Source organism: Nothoprocta perdicaria, unplaced genomic scaffold (assembly GCF_003342845.1).
Source record: "Nothoprocta perdicaria isolate Ctin4 unplaced genomic scaffold, notPer1 scaffold_168, whole genome shotgun sequence".
NCBI classification, from domain to species: Eukaryota; Metazoa; Chordata; class Aves; order Tinamiformes; family Tinamidae; genus Nothoprocta; species Nothoprocta perdicaria.
Window position 1 is genome coordinate 493,153 of NW_020454849.1, and position 15,006 is coordinate 508,158.

General features: G+C 37.3%; 1 protein-coding gene across 1 annotated transcript; it reads right to left on the reverse strand.

The window, feature by feature from the left end:
* Positions 1 to 1,537: 1,537 nt before the first annotated feature.
* Positions 1,538 to 14,867, reverse strand: CUNH9orf85 (chromosome unknown C9orf85 homolog). The gene is made up of 4 exons (XM_026035840.1): positions 14,760 to 14,867; positions 5,226 to 5,332; positions 3,036 to 3,149; positions 1,538 to 2,321 (listed from the first exon to the last, which is right to left on the reverse strand). Exons 1-4 carry the CDS (start codon positions 14,859 to 14,861, stop codon positions 2,144 to 2,146), a joined length of 501 nt encoding a protein of 166 aa, XP_025891625.1. The 5' UTR covers positions 14,862 to 14,867; the 3' UTR covers positions 1,538 to 2,143.
* Positions 14,868 to 15,006: the final 139 nt, after the last annotated feature.

Below are 15,006 nucleotides of genomic sequence, written 5' to 3' on the forward strand. Positions count from 1 at the left end.
CCTTTAGGCGAAAGGCCACACCATGTCCACGTTTTTCCACCCGACAGAATGTTTGCTTTACGCATATCACTTCCAAAAGTCAAGTTCACTTCATATGAAACTCATCGCTTCCTCTTCACGAGCCCCTTCCACGAGCAAATTACCTCTCAACTTGCCAGCCCCGCTCATCACGTGTTGGGGGGTGATCCCGTTGACTCAATGTCATTACTGACGTCACCTGGCAGGACAACAGGCGATGTCACACTAAGGCAGGCGTCACCGTTGTCCTGCTGGGAGGACTCATCCATCAGCACAACATAACCTTCCACCCCATTTCCAAACACCTCTGATGGGGTCACACGGCAGTGGCAAAGTTAGCATTTCCCTCTGCCACCAAGCACTTACTGGTGCTCTACTGCTTCCCTATCCAACTTGGCCAAGAGAAACCATCACCCTTCCACAGATTTTTGAATTAGGCATTTTTTCTTTTTTCTTTTTTTTTTTTTTTTTTTAATCAGGTGAAGCTAAGGAACCTAGGTGTTTGCATACCAAAGTGGTTGTTCAGCTTATAAACCACCTACCTAGAGACTGGGCGGGGAGAGGAGATGGGATGTTGGGGTCATCAAACCCAGTTCTTTACAACAGCGGACGCAATATGCAACTCCAGAAAGAGAGACWGGGAAAACTACCCAGACATTTAGTAAACTTTGGACTTTGTCTCAGGGAAGAGCCCCACAGAAATCATCATGTGCAACAGCAAGAATGAGCAAAATGCTTATCAATAGTCTACTGCTATAGGTTACCACAAAACACTTGGCAAAATCCATCTACCYGTGGATAGAGGTACCCGTGAGAGAAAAAATGGAATAACCTCTTAGGTATCATGTTGAAAGGCAGCAGGGAAAAGAAACAAGAAGAAATTGCAATTACCGTTTCTCTGAGATCATTACAAGAGCAATTTTATAAATGACTTAGAAAAGGCAAATAAGGTGTTTTATTGCAGCACTGCATTATATAAAAATGAAAAAGGAACTTAATAAAAATAACAAAAGGCCTGCTCTTAGTGCTTGATCTGTATTGCAATCATTGAGGCAGCTAGAAGAACCTAATGAGCTCATTGCTTCATGACCGATAATAAAAATTTTGCTGTTGCTTTTGGCAATTAGTCTCATTAAATGCTAAACAGATAGATCTAAGGCATCTTTTAAGTTCCAGTAGTTTCTGTTCTACTGACTGCTGAATGTCTTAGTGTTCCTTATCTTGATAACTGAGGGCTTTTTATGTAGCTAATGACAACCACAGGAGCCAGAAAGATTTGAGGTTGTAACTCTACATCCTGCACTACAGTGCATCTAATCTACAGTGCACCTGCATCTAATATAGCGACAAAAATAAATACAGATCCATACAAAGATCTGTACATGATACTCAAGTATGTATCAGAAAATAATAAATCAGATCTGCATTCAAATGAAAAACATGTAGAAACAATTCTGAGAATTTTTTAAAAGTTTAATTTTTTCTTCATTTTAAAGACATTGCTAGTAATAATCACAAACTTTAAATCTATATCTGTATAGAGTAAATAAATATAAAATGCTCATGAACTGCAACAAAGATGGCATTCAGGCCCTTTCTGCATGCAAAAAAGCAGCAGGCAAGACAGTGACAGGCACTTGACTTCTCAGCTCTGTTTGGAAGCTCACKAACACAGTCTCAAGTTTTTCCTTCAGAAAACTGCCATAGCTGGTTTAGCTTTTCCCTTTTTATGACAGGACCCTTTATATGTACACTACATGTTTTCCACATAGCTTTCCAAGTGGCTATATAACAGTCACATAATATTGAATTTTGAACAATTCCACAAAGAGACTTTATTCCAGAGACAAAGAAGTTGTCATATATATCCAAAAAACTTGAAGATTCCAAAATGCTTGAAGATTCAAGTTCTGAATCTTTACACAAGAATGCCTGCTTTAATATGGGCATATATATTTATTAATGCCCCTCCTCTTCCCCTCTTTCCAAAACAAGCATCAATGGACAAAGTGGCAACTTGTATCGGCAAGGACTGTATAGGTCAAACCAGGCTTTCTGAACAGAAATTCAAGGCAAATATCAGCTTACTATATTTTAATTTATTCTCTTTCTGGAGCAGAAACATTTAGACATCTGTCCTTYCAAAATTCATGCTTTTAAATCTTTCTTCAAGCACATCAGAATCTTCATCATTGTCTGTACTACTGGAGTTTGCTTCAAAATCCACTTCATCCTCCAATTCACTTCTCTCTTGGCCATTTTCAACAGCCTTACTCTCAGTTCTCTCTTGTTCTTCATGAATCCTACAAAAAGCAAATTGAAGGTATCATCAGGCTACTTTTGGAGTTCATTTATCTTTTAAACAAGGAAGGAATGAGAAGAAGAATGTAACATGGGACAGGAGTGACAACTTAAAGTTCCTTTCATGTTATATTGAAGAGACAGTAAGAAAAAAAATTTTGAAGGAAAAAGATATATATGTGAATAGATTGACCAAATAAACAACCGCTGGCAGGCTGACAGACACTAGTAAATGAATTAAGGATGCTCAATAAAGACAGAACCCTAGTAAAAGGGTAATAAAAACAAAAACTCACTAAATATATTGTAGCTTCTTTGCTCAATATCAGCCCTTGTTTAGTTTACTTCTGCTCACTAGTAACTAAATCATAAAATGACAGACTAAATGCAAACAGTAAATTGGCTTATGCATATTTTATGGTGCTCTATCCATTTTAAAGTGCTTTGTTCCTAAGGAGTAGACGCAATTTRCCCTTTAATATTACAATAAAGTGTCTTATCCAAGTAAGAATTATTTAGAATAGCCACACTGACACCAATAGGCTTTCCACTCTGGCTTCAGTAGAAGAAACTGAAACTAATGACTCAATGATTCCTGTCATGATTATTCAGAATATGGCATGAGGTACATCAGCTCCTAGGCAGTTTCCAAACACACTTTATTAACACAGGAAAAAAAAAGTACAGTACTGAAGGTGCATAATCCAGGAACTTACGGAATTACAATGTCTTCTTCTTTTCCACATTTAGCACAAATTCCTAGCTTACAAGCACAGGGTCGGCAAATAATATGGTAAGGATCTTTTACAGCTTTCTGGAGGCATTTGACACTGTGAGGAGAAAGAAGAGAGCATAAAATGACTATTTATAGGCACTTATTAAGCATTCTATGTTCAAAGACAGTACAGAGAAACTACTGTATTCTTCTGAAGATGCACTGTTACAGCCAAGTTTCGTATGAATCAATTATTCTTTGATGCTTGCTAAAACATGAAGAGCATTGCCTGTTTTCTATCTCTTTTAACTTTTTCAGAAATAATTTTTAAATTTAGAACTGAAAAAGAAACAGATAAAGTATTTTTATATTCACAGTAGCAAAACACTAACCCTTCCTTTTGGTTCAAAAGCTAATTTTGTTTTAAAAGCTGCGTAACTTTTTACTCTGTCTTAAYTATAAAAGAAAATCAACATACACTAAAATGCACTTCACCAATAAAAGCTTTACATCCAAAAAATACGTCTTCCTCTTGAACTTCTCAGAAAATGAACAAAGCCAGTGCTGGCTCTCTAGGACAAGAAGAGTCTAGGAAGAGTCTCTGTATCTCTGGGGATATCAGTAAGAGCATGGCCAGTGGGGCAATGGGTCAAGGGAGGTGGTTCTGCTCCCTCCTCAGCCCTGGTGAGGCCACAACTGCAGTGGCAGCCCAGGACAAGAGATGCATGCAGCAACTCCAGCCAATACCTATTAAATGGGGAAAGGACGACAGCATATCTCAAACAGGACAGAGAGTTCAGTGTGAAAAAGATTGTAGGGGATTGTGGGGGCATTTGCACTAGACAATTTCTAGAGGTCCCTTCCAACTTCAACTGTTCTGTGATTCCATAAGCGACAAAATCAAATTTTGATTTACCTAAGATTTGTAGTCTTATTTCTCTTAAATTAAAAAAAACATTAAAAAAAAATTAACTATTAAAGGGGAAAAGTCTTATCTATTTTGCATTGATAATGCCAGTGTTTGGTAATATACTCCTGGGTCTTTGCAACTGAATGGGAGGGAGAATACTAAATGAATGTTTTCAATGAGGTGACACTGTAGTTTTTTAATGTTCATATATAGGAAATACTAGTGAATTCGATCTTGGGGTATTTGTACTAAAACTCGTTAATTCACCCACTGAAATTCTTAACCACTTTGTCCTTGCCTTCAACCACTATACTGCTATAGACAAGGCTAAAATCCACTGCCTATAGATTTAGAATGGCACACAATCTAAGTCATCTGTTCACAGATTTGAGAGAAAATCTATTTTGTCATAGGTAGCTGTTTTTCCACAACGTCCCTTTTCCTGTTTCTTATGCTTCTGTGAAGCCTTCGTTGCTTTTTTAGATTTTCAGGTGCGCAGAGATGAGGCAAAAGAATCAAATCCACAAGAATATCAATMAAATTAGCCTAATATATGCCTATGAATTATTTCAAAGCATTCATTGCTATGTACTCACTATCTCCTCCCCAAAAACACCTACTTCATCTCTATATATAAACAATGATGACCATTTAATATTTAGAATTGTAGTTTCCTGTAAGAAGGAAGAGAACATGCTAGAAGATATTGAAATACAAGTATTGCAAATATATTATAGAAGTAGAGATTCTTTTAATGCTGAAAAGAATGCTACTGATGACTTCTGACAGGACTCTCAATCAAGAAATCTTTCCTTGACTCATTTTTCTGCCAAATAGTTTTTATCAACTGTGAAAAATCACATATGTTTTCCTGTAACAATGACATGCCATAAAGTCATAGAAAACTTGGTTATATTTGGTTTAAATTTCTGTTTTTGTTCAGGAYGCACTGACATGCTCACAGGTTGACAGTAAACATTAAAATGTTCAGGCATTTTAACAGAAAGCAGAGGGAATCAACTGCTTTTCTACTGTGATTCCTTTCAAAATTTTAAGATGGAAAGATTAATGAATTAGAAAATAAACATTTCATTTTAATGAAATTTTAACTTTTAATGAAATTTTATTCATTTTAAAAAAAACATTTYATCACTTCAGACTACAAATTTGAAGAATGTCATATAATAACAACTAATATTTTGCAGTTTTCCAAACCAGAATATTCTCCAAAAAGTTCAGAAACTATATTGTCAGTGATTAACGCAAAGTATCTAAACTCACCATTTCTTGGGTTGGGATAGTAGTTTATACTTGCTGAATTTTACCCGCCACTCCAAGATACCTTTACAATGTTGACACACTCCATCATGAAGCTTGGCATTTATTTTCTTAAAAGAAAGATAGAAAAAGTGAAGAAAAATGTTTCTGCAATTTATATAGTATTTAGAAAGATGCTGATTGATATTAAAGTAATTATTTCATATATATTTGTGAGTTGTAAAGTTAATCATCAGGAAAAGCAGCACGGTAGCCTTTTTGAACTATCAATAATAATTAAGTGTGCTTTCTTAAAAATGGCAAGGATTTTTTTTTAATTGTGGGGTCACTTCCACCCCTAGAGATTTTACAAAACAGATGTCTTCAGTGGAAATGGGTTCCAAAATACACCTGTTTCGTTCAAAGATAATAGCTTACAGGACTTAACATTAAACTTGTTATAGCACAAGCTTTTGTTATACTACATAGAGCAAATCGCCTCAGAATTTTTCTCAGCACACAATAAAACAGAATTGACACATTATTTGCTGTCCAACCATTCAACATTTTTTTCATCATAAACTTTCCTTACTACAAAGTAATAGATTTATTATGTATTATGCTCTCCAGTGCATAAGAAAAAAAATAATGAAACAGTAATTTAAAGCACAGTATATCTTTGAAATAATTGGAGATTGAAGACAATTTAAAATTCACTGTAGGATCTTTTGCAGTGTTTTGTGTTTAGTCTCCTTGAGACTACATAAGGTCAACTGGTCTCAACTATTTGCACARGAAAATTATTTTGAGAACCGGAAACCATACAGTTGTCTTAAAGAACATGCAATATATACCAATTCAATCTATTTGTTTTTCCTTCTTTCTCCAAAAATGCCAACAGCAATTTAAACAACAGGAACTTTTAAGAGCAACGGTCCCCTGAGAATTTCTTTTKTGTCTACTTCAATAGAATCCAAAAAATATCCATTGTAACAAAATCACATGTCATAGTATAAAAACACATACAATGCTTAGAACACGTAGGGATTCTTTGGAACAGATTCTGCATAATCTTAAGATTTAGATTATTCTCTTACAGACACATCAGAAAGTTGATTGATACGCACAGTAACTTCCTAAGTAAKCACTTTTAGGTCTTGAAGCAAGATCTTCTTACTACTCCACAAAATGCTACCTCAGTACAGTAGAGAACAAGCCTATCTTTAAAAATATACTATTTCCAAAATAGTATGTGAGAGAGGAAACACTGTTTAGAAATGAGATCATGCTATAGAGCTTGCTTTCATTTTTTTTCTGTCTTTGCTAAACTTAAACAATGCAGTATGAATTTTCCTATGATTTATTTACCTGAAGCAGTAGTGTTTTGTGACTATTACAGTTAAAAGAATTGTTTTTCTTTTAAGTGACTGACAGAGCTAACATGTTAAAAGAAAAAAATCATATTTGGCAAAAGACTTAAAGAGACAGGATAGCTACAAACATCCAGATCACTTAGAATCTTTCTGAGGGAAGAAAGTCATTGGCACGTTCTCGCATGTATTTGTTGAAGGTTGGCAGTTTAAACTTCTGTCAGCACTGACCATGCTTTATTCTTTCAGAATTCTCACAATTTGAAAATAAGCCTTCTTTTCAGTGCTTAAACAGCTCCAAGTGGTATAGCCTGAATAAACATCTAATAACCTGCAAATTAGCCCAAACTCCCCCAGTTCTCCCTTCGCTCTACTGATTTGCATTAATTAGTAATGCAGGAGAGGAGCAAAACAGAAACACTGTRATTTGTGTTCTCAGAAGCACTTTACTGTATTTTTAGTATTGTTAAGGAGAAGCTCAATAAACTTCAAAAGACTGCGATAGTTTGAGATGAGCACAGCTAGTTGCTGCTAAGCGGTTGCCTTTCTAAAAGAGAGTGGCTTCTTGCTGATAACTAAGTAGCTTCCAATAGCACATGGTGGTACCGCAAGAGGAGACAGAAGCGCTGTAACTACGTGATGACACTGATGGGCTCAACATGCCACATGCTTGGGATGCAAGAGACCATGTTCAAATGAACTGCATATGTATGTCACAAGCAATACAGAAGAATCAATTTCTTTCAGAAGGTAAGAGTAATTCCCATTTAAAGACTGTCAAACAGGTGGCTGATTAAAAACTCTTCTTAAAAAGATCTGTACTAAAAGTTAGTCATGAAGCAAGGAAATGAGAATAATCCTTATCAGAAGATCTTTCTAATGCCTTTTCCCCCCAGTGCTTATGAAGTGGCAATTTGAACAGAAAGAGCAATGGATATTTTCATCACAACAAAATTAAAACGCAGGCCATTTCAAATTCTAAGAGGTCTTTTTGACTCCTAGCATAGATCTTCTCTTTACAACGCAATACCATCATTCACTTTCCTGGAAAGACAAGAGGCTACTAGGTGGTGTCAAGGCCATGTTAGTTGGGCTTTTCTACTTTTTTATATAGAGTGTATGTTTAACAACAAAGCCTCAAGCTCTCATGCAATGTCCTCACCTCAGAGATCTGTGTTCCTTCTATATACTTTAGGCCACTGCTTAATCACAAAAAAAAAAGACTTTAAGATGAATAACATATAAAAACTAAAGAAGAAAGTAACRCAAAGTTAATGTAATTTAATTTCAAAAACAGTTCCACAGCCTAGTTGAAGTCAATCTCAATCAAAGCTTGCCTATGTATTCAGATTATTTAGACACAGTTCTTTTAAGTTTATACAGACACATTGCCATTTTCTTGGTATGACCACAGCTAATTCAAACATCCAGTAAAGAGCTGAAGAGTAAGAATGCCAACTACAAAAAAGCTAACTGCTAATACACTGAAATCACAAAGAGAAATGAATTCAGTGTTAATAAGTCAGACTTTTACTCATCACTTCGAGTCCTAAGAAACAGTATCATATTTTGAAGAGCTACATACCACTTTTATATGAAGCTAATCAAGTTAATGGCTTTTGTATCAAGTTATATAAAGTTAATGGCTGGACTAAGTCATTAACTCCAGTTAATGAATGAACTCCAGCAATGAAAATGAAAATTCCCTACAGAAATGTAGAAAAATTCAACCTAAGTAGAAGACAATGCTGTAAGAGTGAAGTTACCTTGTACTCAGATGCATTTTTTGAATAATAGTGGAAGTGATGAGTAAATTTATWAAGATTGGAGAGCTAAGAGGACTACTTCATTTCATGTACAAAGACAGAAGAGCTTGCTAGGCATTAGAGTAATGCTGTCACAGGAAATATGCAACAATGCTCCTACTTCTTGGTTCTCCACCAAAGTCACAGGTGATGCCCTTGTGCATAGCACTTACACAAAAAAGGAATTTAATGACTGGAAGAGTTAGACTGGGAATAAAGAGAGAAAAACAAAACTCAAAATTCAGTCAGAATAATTCCTAAGATCAGTAACAAAAAGAGCAGTTTCTAACCTCCCCTATCCATTATCTTGTGAGTTCTAGTGAAAAAAAAAAGATAAAAGGATGTCATTTCAAAAGCAATATTATGCCTATGGTGCTCTTTCATGATTAAGATACATAGCAGAATAGCAGATAAARAGAAGAGACACCTTTATTAAGCTTTAAAATAATAACTATAGAAATAATCCTCAAAAATGTAGACCCACRGAATCACAGGGTGAAGACTGCAAAGCAGTAAAAGCAAGCTCCTAAGCAGTAAATACAATGAYTGAGTATAAAACACTAGTAATTACAGTTACTTAAGTTATTCTTCAGGAAGAAAACATTTTGTTTGAAGGCAGTCTCAAACAGATTTAATAAACTGTCCTGGTAAATCCAAACATATATTTGGAATAGAAGCACATCATTCCTAAAAGAAAGGATGCTGTAATGTTATGGTACTACTAATACAGCATCAGGACAACAAATTAGGCTTTATCTATTATAACAATCACATTCACATATGACTAAGATCCTCATCCGGGAATAGAATTCTGGACTAGAACACAATCAACTGTAGGACAATATGCCCTACTTAGAAACACAAAGAAACCATACATGATACCTGCTCAGAAGATAACAATTTCAAGAAAAACTAGAACTTTTAAGTTCTATCTCTTCTTTACCCTCAGTGATTTTCTTTACTTTTTATGTGGTGGTGGCACTTTAAGAACACAGTGTAGTTAAGTGTTGGCTTAACACAAGAGAATATGAGAGAGAATTTGATTCTTACCAATTTTTTTGCAGGTTGTTGCTGTAGAAAAGTCAATAGGGAAAGATGGACTGATGTAGGGTGAGCAGGTAGGAATCATTAGCCAAGTCTAACCCTAATATGCACGACTTCTAAGTTTATTTTACTCAGAAAAACACACAATTGTTAAGTATTGCTATTACTGAAACAAACAGACTGGTTTGTAATTTCCTGTAATTTTTATAATAAGTTCAACATTTCTTTTTTTGGACAAAAAGTATCAAATCATTTTCAAAAACAGAGCAGGCTCAAAAAAAGCAAAGTTATTAAAGATTCGAATCAACTGATTTTTGAAAGTTTTAGAATTTATAATAGTCTATATAAGAATAAGCTCTTGTAATATGAAAGACAAGAAACTTTCTTGCTTTCTCAGTTCCCTCAGAAGAATAAAGTTATTTGTTAAAGCAAAGAAATTCCTCTAATACTTACTTTTTCTGGCAATATACGCCTTTTTTATTTGATATATTTTGTAAACTATCATATATTAGTCTCTTATTTTTTAAGAGATTTTTTTCTTTCAAGAAGTTTCTTTCCTTTTAACAGCTAAAAAAGGAGAAAAAAAAAGATAAACACAAACCTAAACAAAAGTTGTCTCTTTTTTCTTTTAATTAAAACTTTTTTTACCTTAGTAATTAGCTCTCATACATGAAGATGTTGTAAGATTTGTGGTCTGAAATGGATTTCTTGGCATACAAACTACCTTCACRGATTGGAATTGCTGTTTATCACAGAAGTTGCTTCATGGTTTTTACTCTTATTTCCCTGTTGCATTCAATAGCTCTCTTCCTCCACTGTTGTACTTCCAACGAGGACAACAGATCCAACGCTTACTTCATATAACTTTCTATATATTCTTCACAGAGATGGCAATATGCAATATACCATAAGACATATAAACACAGTTTTGAAGAATACAGTCATAAAATAATCCATGYGTACATTATATATACACTGCCATGTGCATGTACATGAAACACAAAGAAAATAGCATCCTYTCTATACCCACGTTAGCCAACAATAAGTCATTTAACAACCTGTCAGTAGCAGTTTAGAATGTATTAAAATAAACACACACACCTACACGTACTAACTTGGCACACAAAATAATCCCTARCTTAACTAGCATTAAAGCAATCAAAAGCAAGATGTAAAGATGGGGTTTCAAAGAAGCTTCAGTGTCTGTTTGGAAGTTTCTAGTTATTTGTGCACATATGTGTATTTTAATTACAGAATCACAGAATATTCAAGGTTCGAAGGGACCTCTAGAGATCATCTAGTCCAACCTTCCTGCTCAAGCAGGCACACCTACAGCATGTGGCACAGAGTGGTGTCCAGGCGGGTTTTCAAGACCTCCAGAGTAGGAGACTCTACAACCCCCCTGGGCAGCCTGTGCCAGGGCTCTGTCACCCTCACAGGAAAGAAGTTCCTCTGCACATGGAGACGGAACTTCCTGTGCTCCAGCTTATGGCCATTACCCCTCGTCCTGTCGCTGGCCACCAGTGAAAACAGCCTGTCCCCTTCCTCCCTGCATTCTCCCTTCCTGAACTTATACACATTAATCAAAACCCCTCTCAGCCTTCTCTTCTCCAGAGAAAACAGGCCCAGCTCACTCAGCCTCTCCTCGTATGAGAAATGTTCCATTCCCTTAATCATCTTGGTTAACTGTACTAAAAGCAGAACTCTAGCATAGAGGAATCATTGGCGGGCTGCTCTGATGCAAATAATCACAATACCAAAGTCATCCACAAACYTGTTTGGCAGACTACCATGGCACAATGTTACCATGGCTCAATACAAACTTTCTGAAAAATTGTGTTTCTCAAAAAAACAAAACTCCACTCATGAACACCAAGGTGTGATTACCAAGCAGAGATTACTAAGCAGAGCAGTACAACATGGCAGATGCCAAACCCCATAATACAAGATGGCAGTTTCATGTTGGAGGGGAAGGAGGGTGGGCTAGGTCTAATAAACAATTCACTAAGTCCACTAAAGAAGGTTCAAATATTGTGCCAGTGTTATTTTAAATTCTATTTTCTGTAGAGGTATTTTCTGTTAATTTTTCTACAGAGAAACTTATTTAACAATGTAACCCAAGTTTGGATATAGATAGCTGTAAATCTATTTCAGGCACTTTTGTTTTACTGTTTTGGCCCTTCACACATGTGAAACCAAGTTTCTAAGCCCAATTCCAAAAGCTCACCTTGGAGATCAAGACATTTAGCTTTGTCCAGACCAGTCAAGAACTCTACAGCAACTCCATTCTCTCACAGCAATCATGGATCTCAAAATATACATAAGTAACCAGCAAATGAATGTAGTGAACATCTGGAAGAAGGGCTGACAATCACCGCCTATCCTCTTTCCCCTAGAACAACTGAAAACAGATAGGCACTGCAGAGTTACATTACAGTCAAAATCCGACACTGTGTTTCCTCCAAACCTCCATAGAGGAAAGTCACAATTCATTTTAAACAGAGAGTAATGGGGATGGGTACAAAAGGGATTTTATCATACTGACCTCCCTTACTATGCAGCAAGACTGCAAGCTAACCAATAGCCCCAGCAAAGTTATCTAACAATGCCAAATGGCTACTAGTTTATCTATATCCTCCCTTCTAAAGCTTTAAGTCACACTCACTGACTCAGCATTTAAGTCCAACATTCACCTGTTCTGCTCCTACTGGATCTCCAGTGTCTTCACTAAAGCAAATTACTCATCCACATAGTCAGATGAAGTAGCTGACACCTGAAGTAGCCAGACGAAGTAGCTTTTTTGTAAACCTCAGAGCTAATAACCTCTGAAATTTAGGGAAATGGCTATTACCTGGGGCATATATGTGGAGTATACTTAACAAGAGGCAAGAAATGGAGAAACAGATTAGTCATTTGGGTGTAAATATGAATCACTTTGTGGTTTACCATCTTATTACAATGGAGTTCTAAAAGTTCTTCTTGAATGCCACTTGCTTTCATCTTTCATTTCCAGTTKTCATGTTGACTTACACAACATACTTTATATAGAATGTATATTTATGTTCCTCATTTCAGCACCAGAAGCAGATGTTCTGAGATATACTACGTGAAGCAAGCATCCATAAACAAACTCACAGATTCAATAACAATGAGTACGGTGTCATATCCAGCCAGGCTCTCCCAACTTCAATTCAACACAGCACACAAGCTTTCCCTGTACTGTTGCAGGGTGCATCCAAATACAGCACAGATGCTGCATACTATGAGAAGGTATTTCTTCTCAACGCTCTTAAACCAGAATAATGCTGCATTAAAGACAACACAGATGGATCTATCAGCATGCTCTGCAAGTAATCACATCTGTGATCTTTAAGATTAGAAAAAGGCTGGCAAGGTCACCGTCAGAGACAGCATAAATAAATAAATAAATAAATAAATAAATAAATATAATGATGTCCAGCAGGGAAAAGTCAGAAGACTATTAGATCAATTTTTCCGCAGATATTCCTCCACCGAGAGAAGAAGCATCAATAGCGCTGTAAATAACTACCTGAATGCCACCCACAGAACAACCGGAGGCTAGTGTACTTTATTTAAAACCGCTAATGGACTGCAGGAATGTGGCACACCATAAATCTCAAACTAGTAAGTGTTCAACAGCCGTTCAACAGATATTTTTGAGATGTAGAGTGTTTAACAGTCATCAGAGACAGGCCACAAACCTTCAATGATTTTTTTTAAGCAATGATTTCTGATCAATCCTCTTTCAGTAGCTCTAAGCATTCTTTCAACCATGTGTCCACTCCTGCATCTGTTCTCATGATCGAACTGATAGTATTTCTTCTTTCTTCTCATCAGGGCCTGAATATCCTTGGTACATCATTCAGGTCTACACGTGTATTAAGAAGAGACAAGAAAGAAATGCAAAACGCAATGTTATCAGTTCTGTATCTAAGCTGTGTCATTAAATGCCATTTAATTTTTTGTGTAATTTATTTTCAAACTTTCTAAATAACAGGATCAAGTCTAGTTATTATTTACAGGTAGACCACCTACTGCACTAAAAAACAAACAAAAAAATTACTATGTGATTATATGCCAAATGAAAATACATCCCTCCCGCTCTTTCACTCCCTATTATTTCACCCGGTGGTAAGCAGCAGCTTCTTCAAAACCCTAAATTCAGCCAGCTCCAAAAACTGCAGGCAAAGAGAGGACACAAACATTTGCTTGAAAGAGAAAGAAAGCTGCAGGCTCACATCTCACTTACTACTCACAGCAAGTCTTAGCTACTTTTTTGTTGTTCTTCTTAAATACATGGTCCTGTGCAGCCAGTTCTATATAATGTGAAGTATTTAAAAAACAAAAAAATATCCCTGTGACTCTTAAAGGAGTACCTAAATTGCAAAACTGATGTCAGAGCTCCATTTTTCTTACAAGCCTTTCTTGACAGAGTGACTTTCTAGGGCATTTTGTGTGTGTGTGTGTGTGTGTCTGTGTGAGCTCGTGCACAGGGCAGAGGGGAAAATGTTCCTATTGGAGATCACTCATGCAGTGACACACAGTAAATAATACCCAGCACTGCTTGAACCCTAGGAAAGCAGCCTGTTCAACCTGTGAAACCAGTCTCTAAATAAACCTTCCCTCCTTGGCGATGCTGTTTTGACTTATTACTTTCTTCCCCTCCCCCAGGTATTTCTTTTTGACAGCTCAGGCAGGTTCACTTAAAGGAATACTGACATAACAGCAATAAGAATTGACTGAGATATAACTTTGTCAGAAAGACCATCTTCTATTTTAGATTTCACTCTGCCTATGAAGATGGAGCACAGTTTTATTTACTGTTCCTGCTTGGGCACACTTTCGCTCTTCGCCCTCTCCCACACTGCTATTACGGTACCACAACTACAAGCATATTCAGCGAGTTCCGAAAATATATAGTAAATTACTTGGGTTGCTTTAAAAAAGGAAGATACAACACTGGTGCTTTATAACAGCGTGGAATATCAAACCACGGAAGCGTGTGCAGCAAAAACACTGAGAACGCTTCTTTGCTTTATGATTTTTTTTTCCACACAGAAAACTCCCGAATGTTTTTAAGTCTTGCATCAAACACAAGTCTCTTTAAAGCTACAATAARAGCATGCAAGATGGGAGGTGCTGTTCTTAAAGAAAATGAGGTAAATTGTGCGGAATAAACACTCAAAAAGGGGAAGCCCCCGAGGAGCGTGCGCCAAACCGGGGCGCCCCGCCCCCCGCCAACGGCCCGCACTAACGGTCGCCCAACCGCTCGCGGCGGTGGAGGGCGGGGAGCAGGCGGGCGGGCAGGCCGGGCCTACCTTCTGCCGGGCGCTCGTGTCGTACTTGTCGTTGCGGAAGCCGTGCGCGTTCTGGTAGCGCTGCGGCCGCCGCCGTGACACGTTGCCGCGCTGCGAGCTCATCGCCTTCCTCTTCCTCCTCCTGCCCCGCCGCCAGCCCCGGCCCGGAACCGCCAGCGCCGCCGCGCTCCCGCCCCGCGTGCCCATTGGCTCCGTCGGCGCCCGCAGCATCACGCCGCGCGTGCCCATTGGCCGCTCCGCCGCCCGC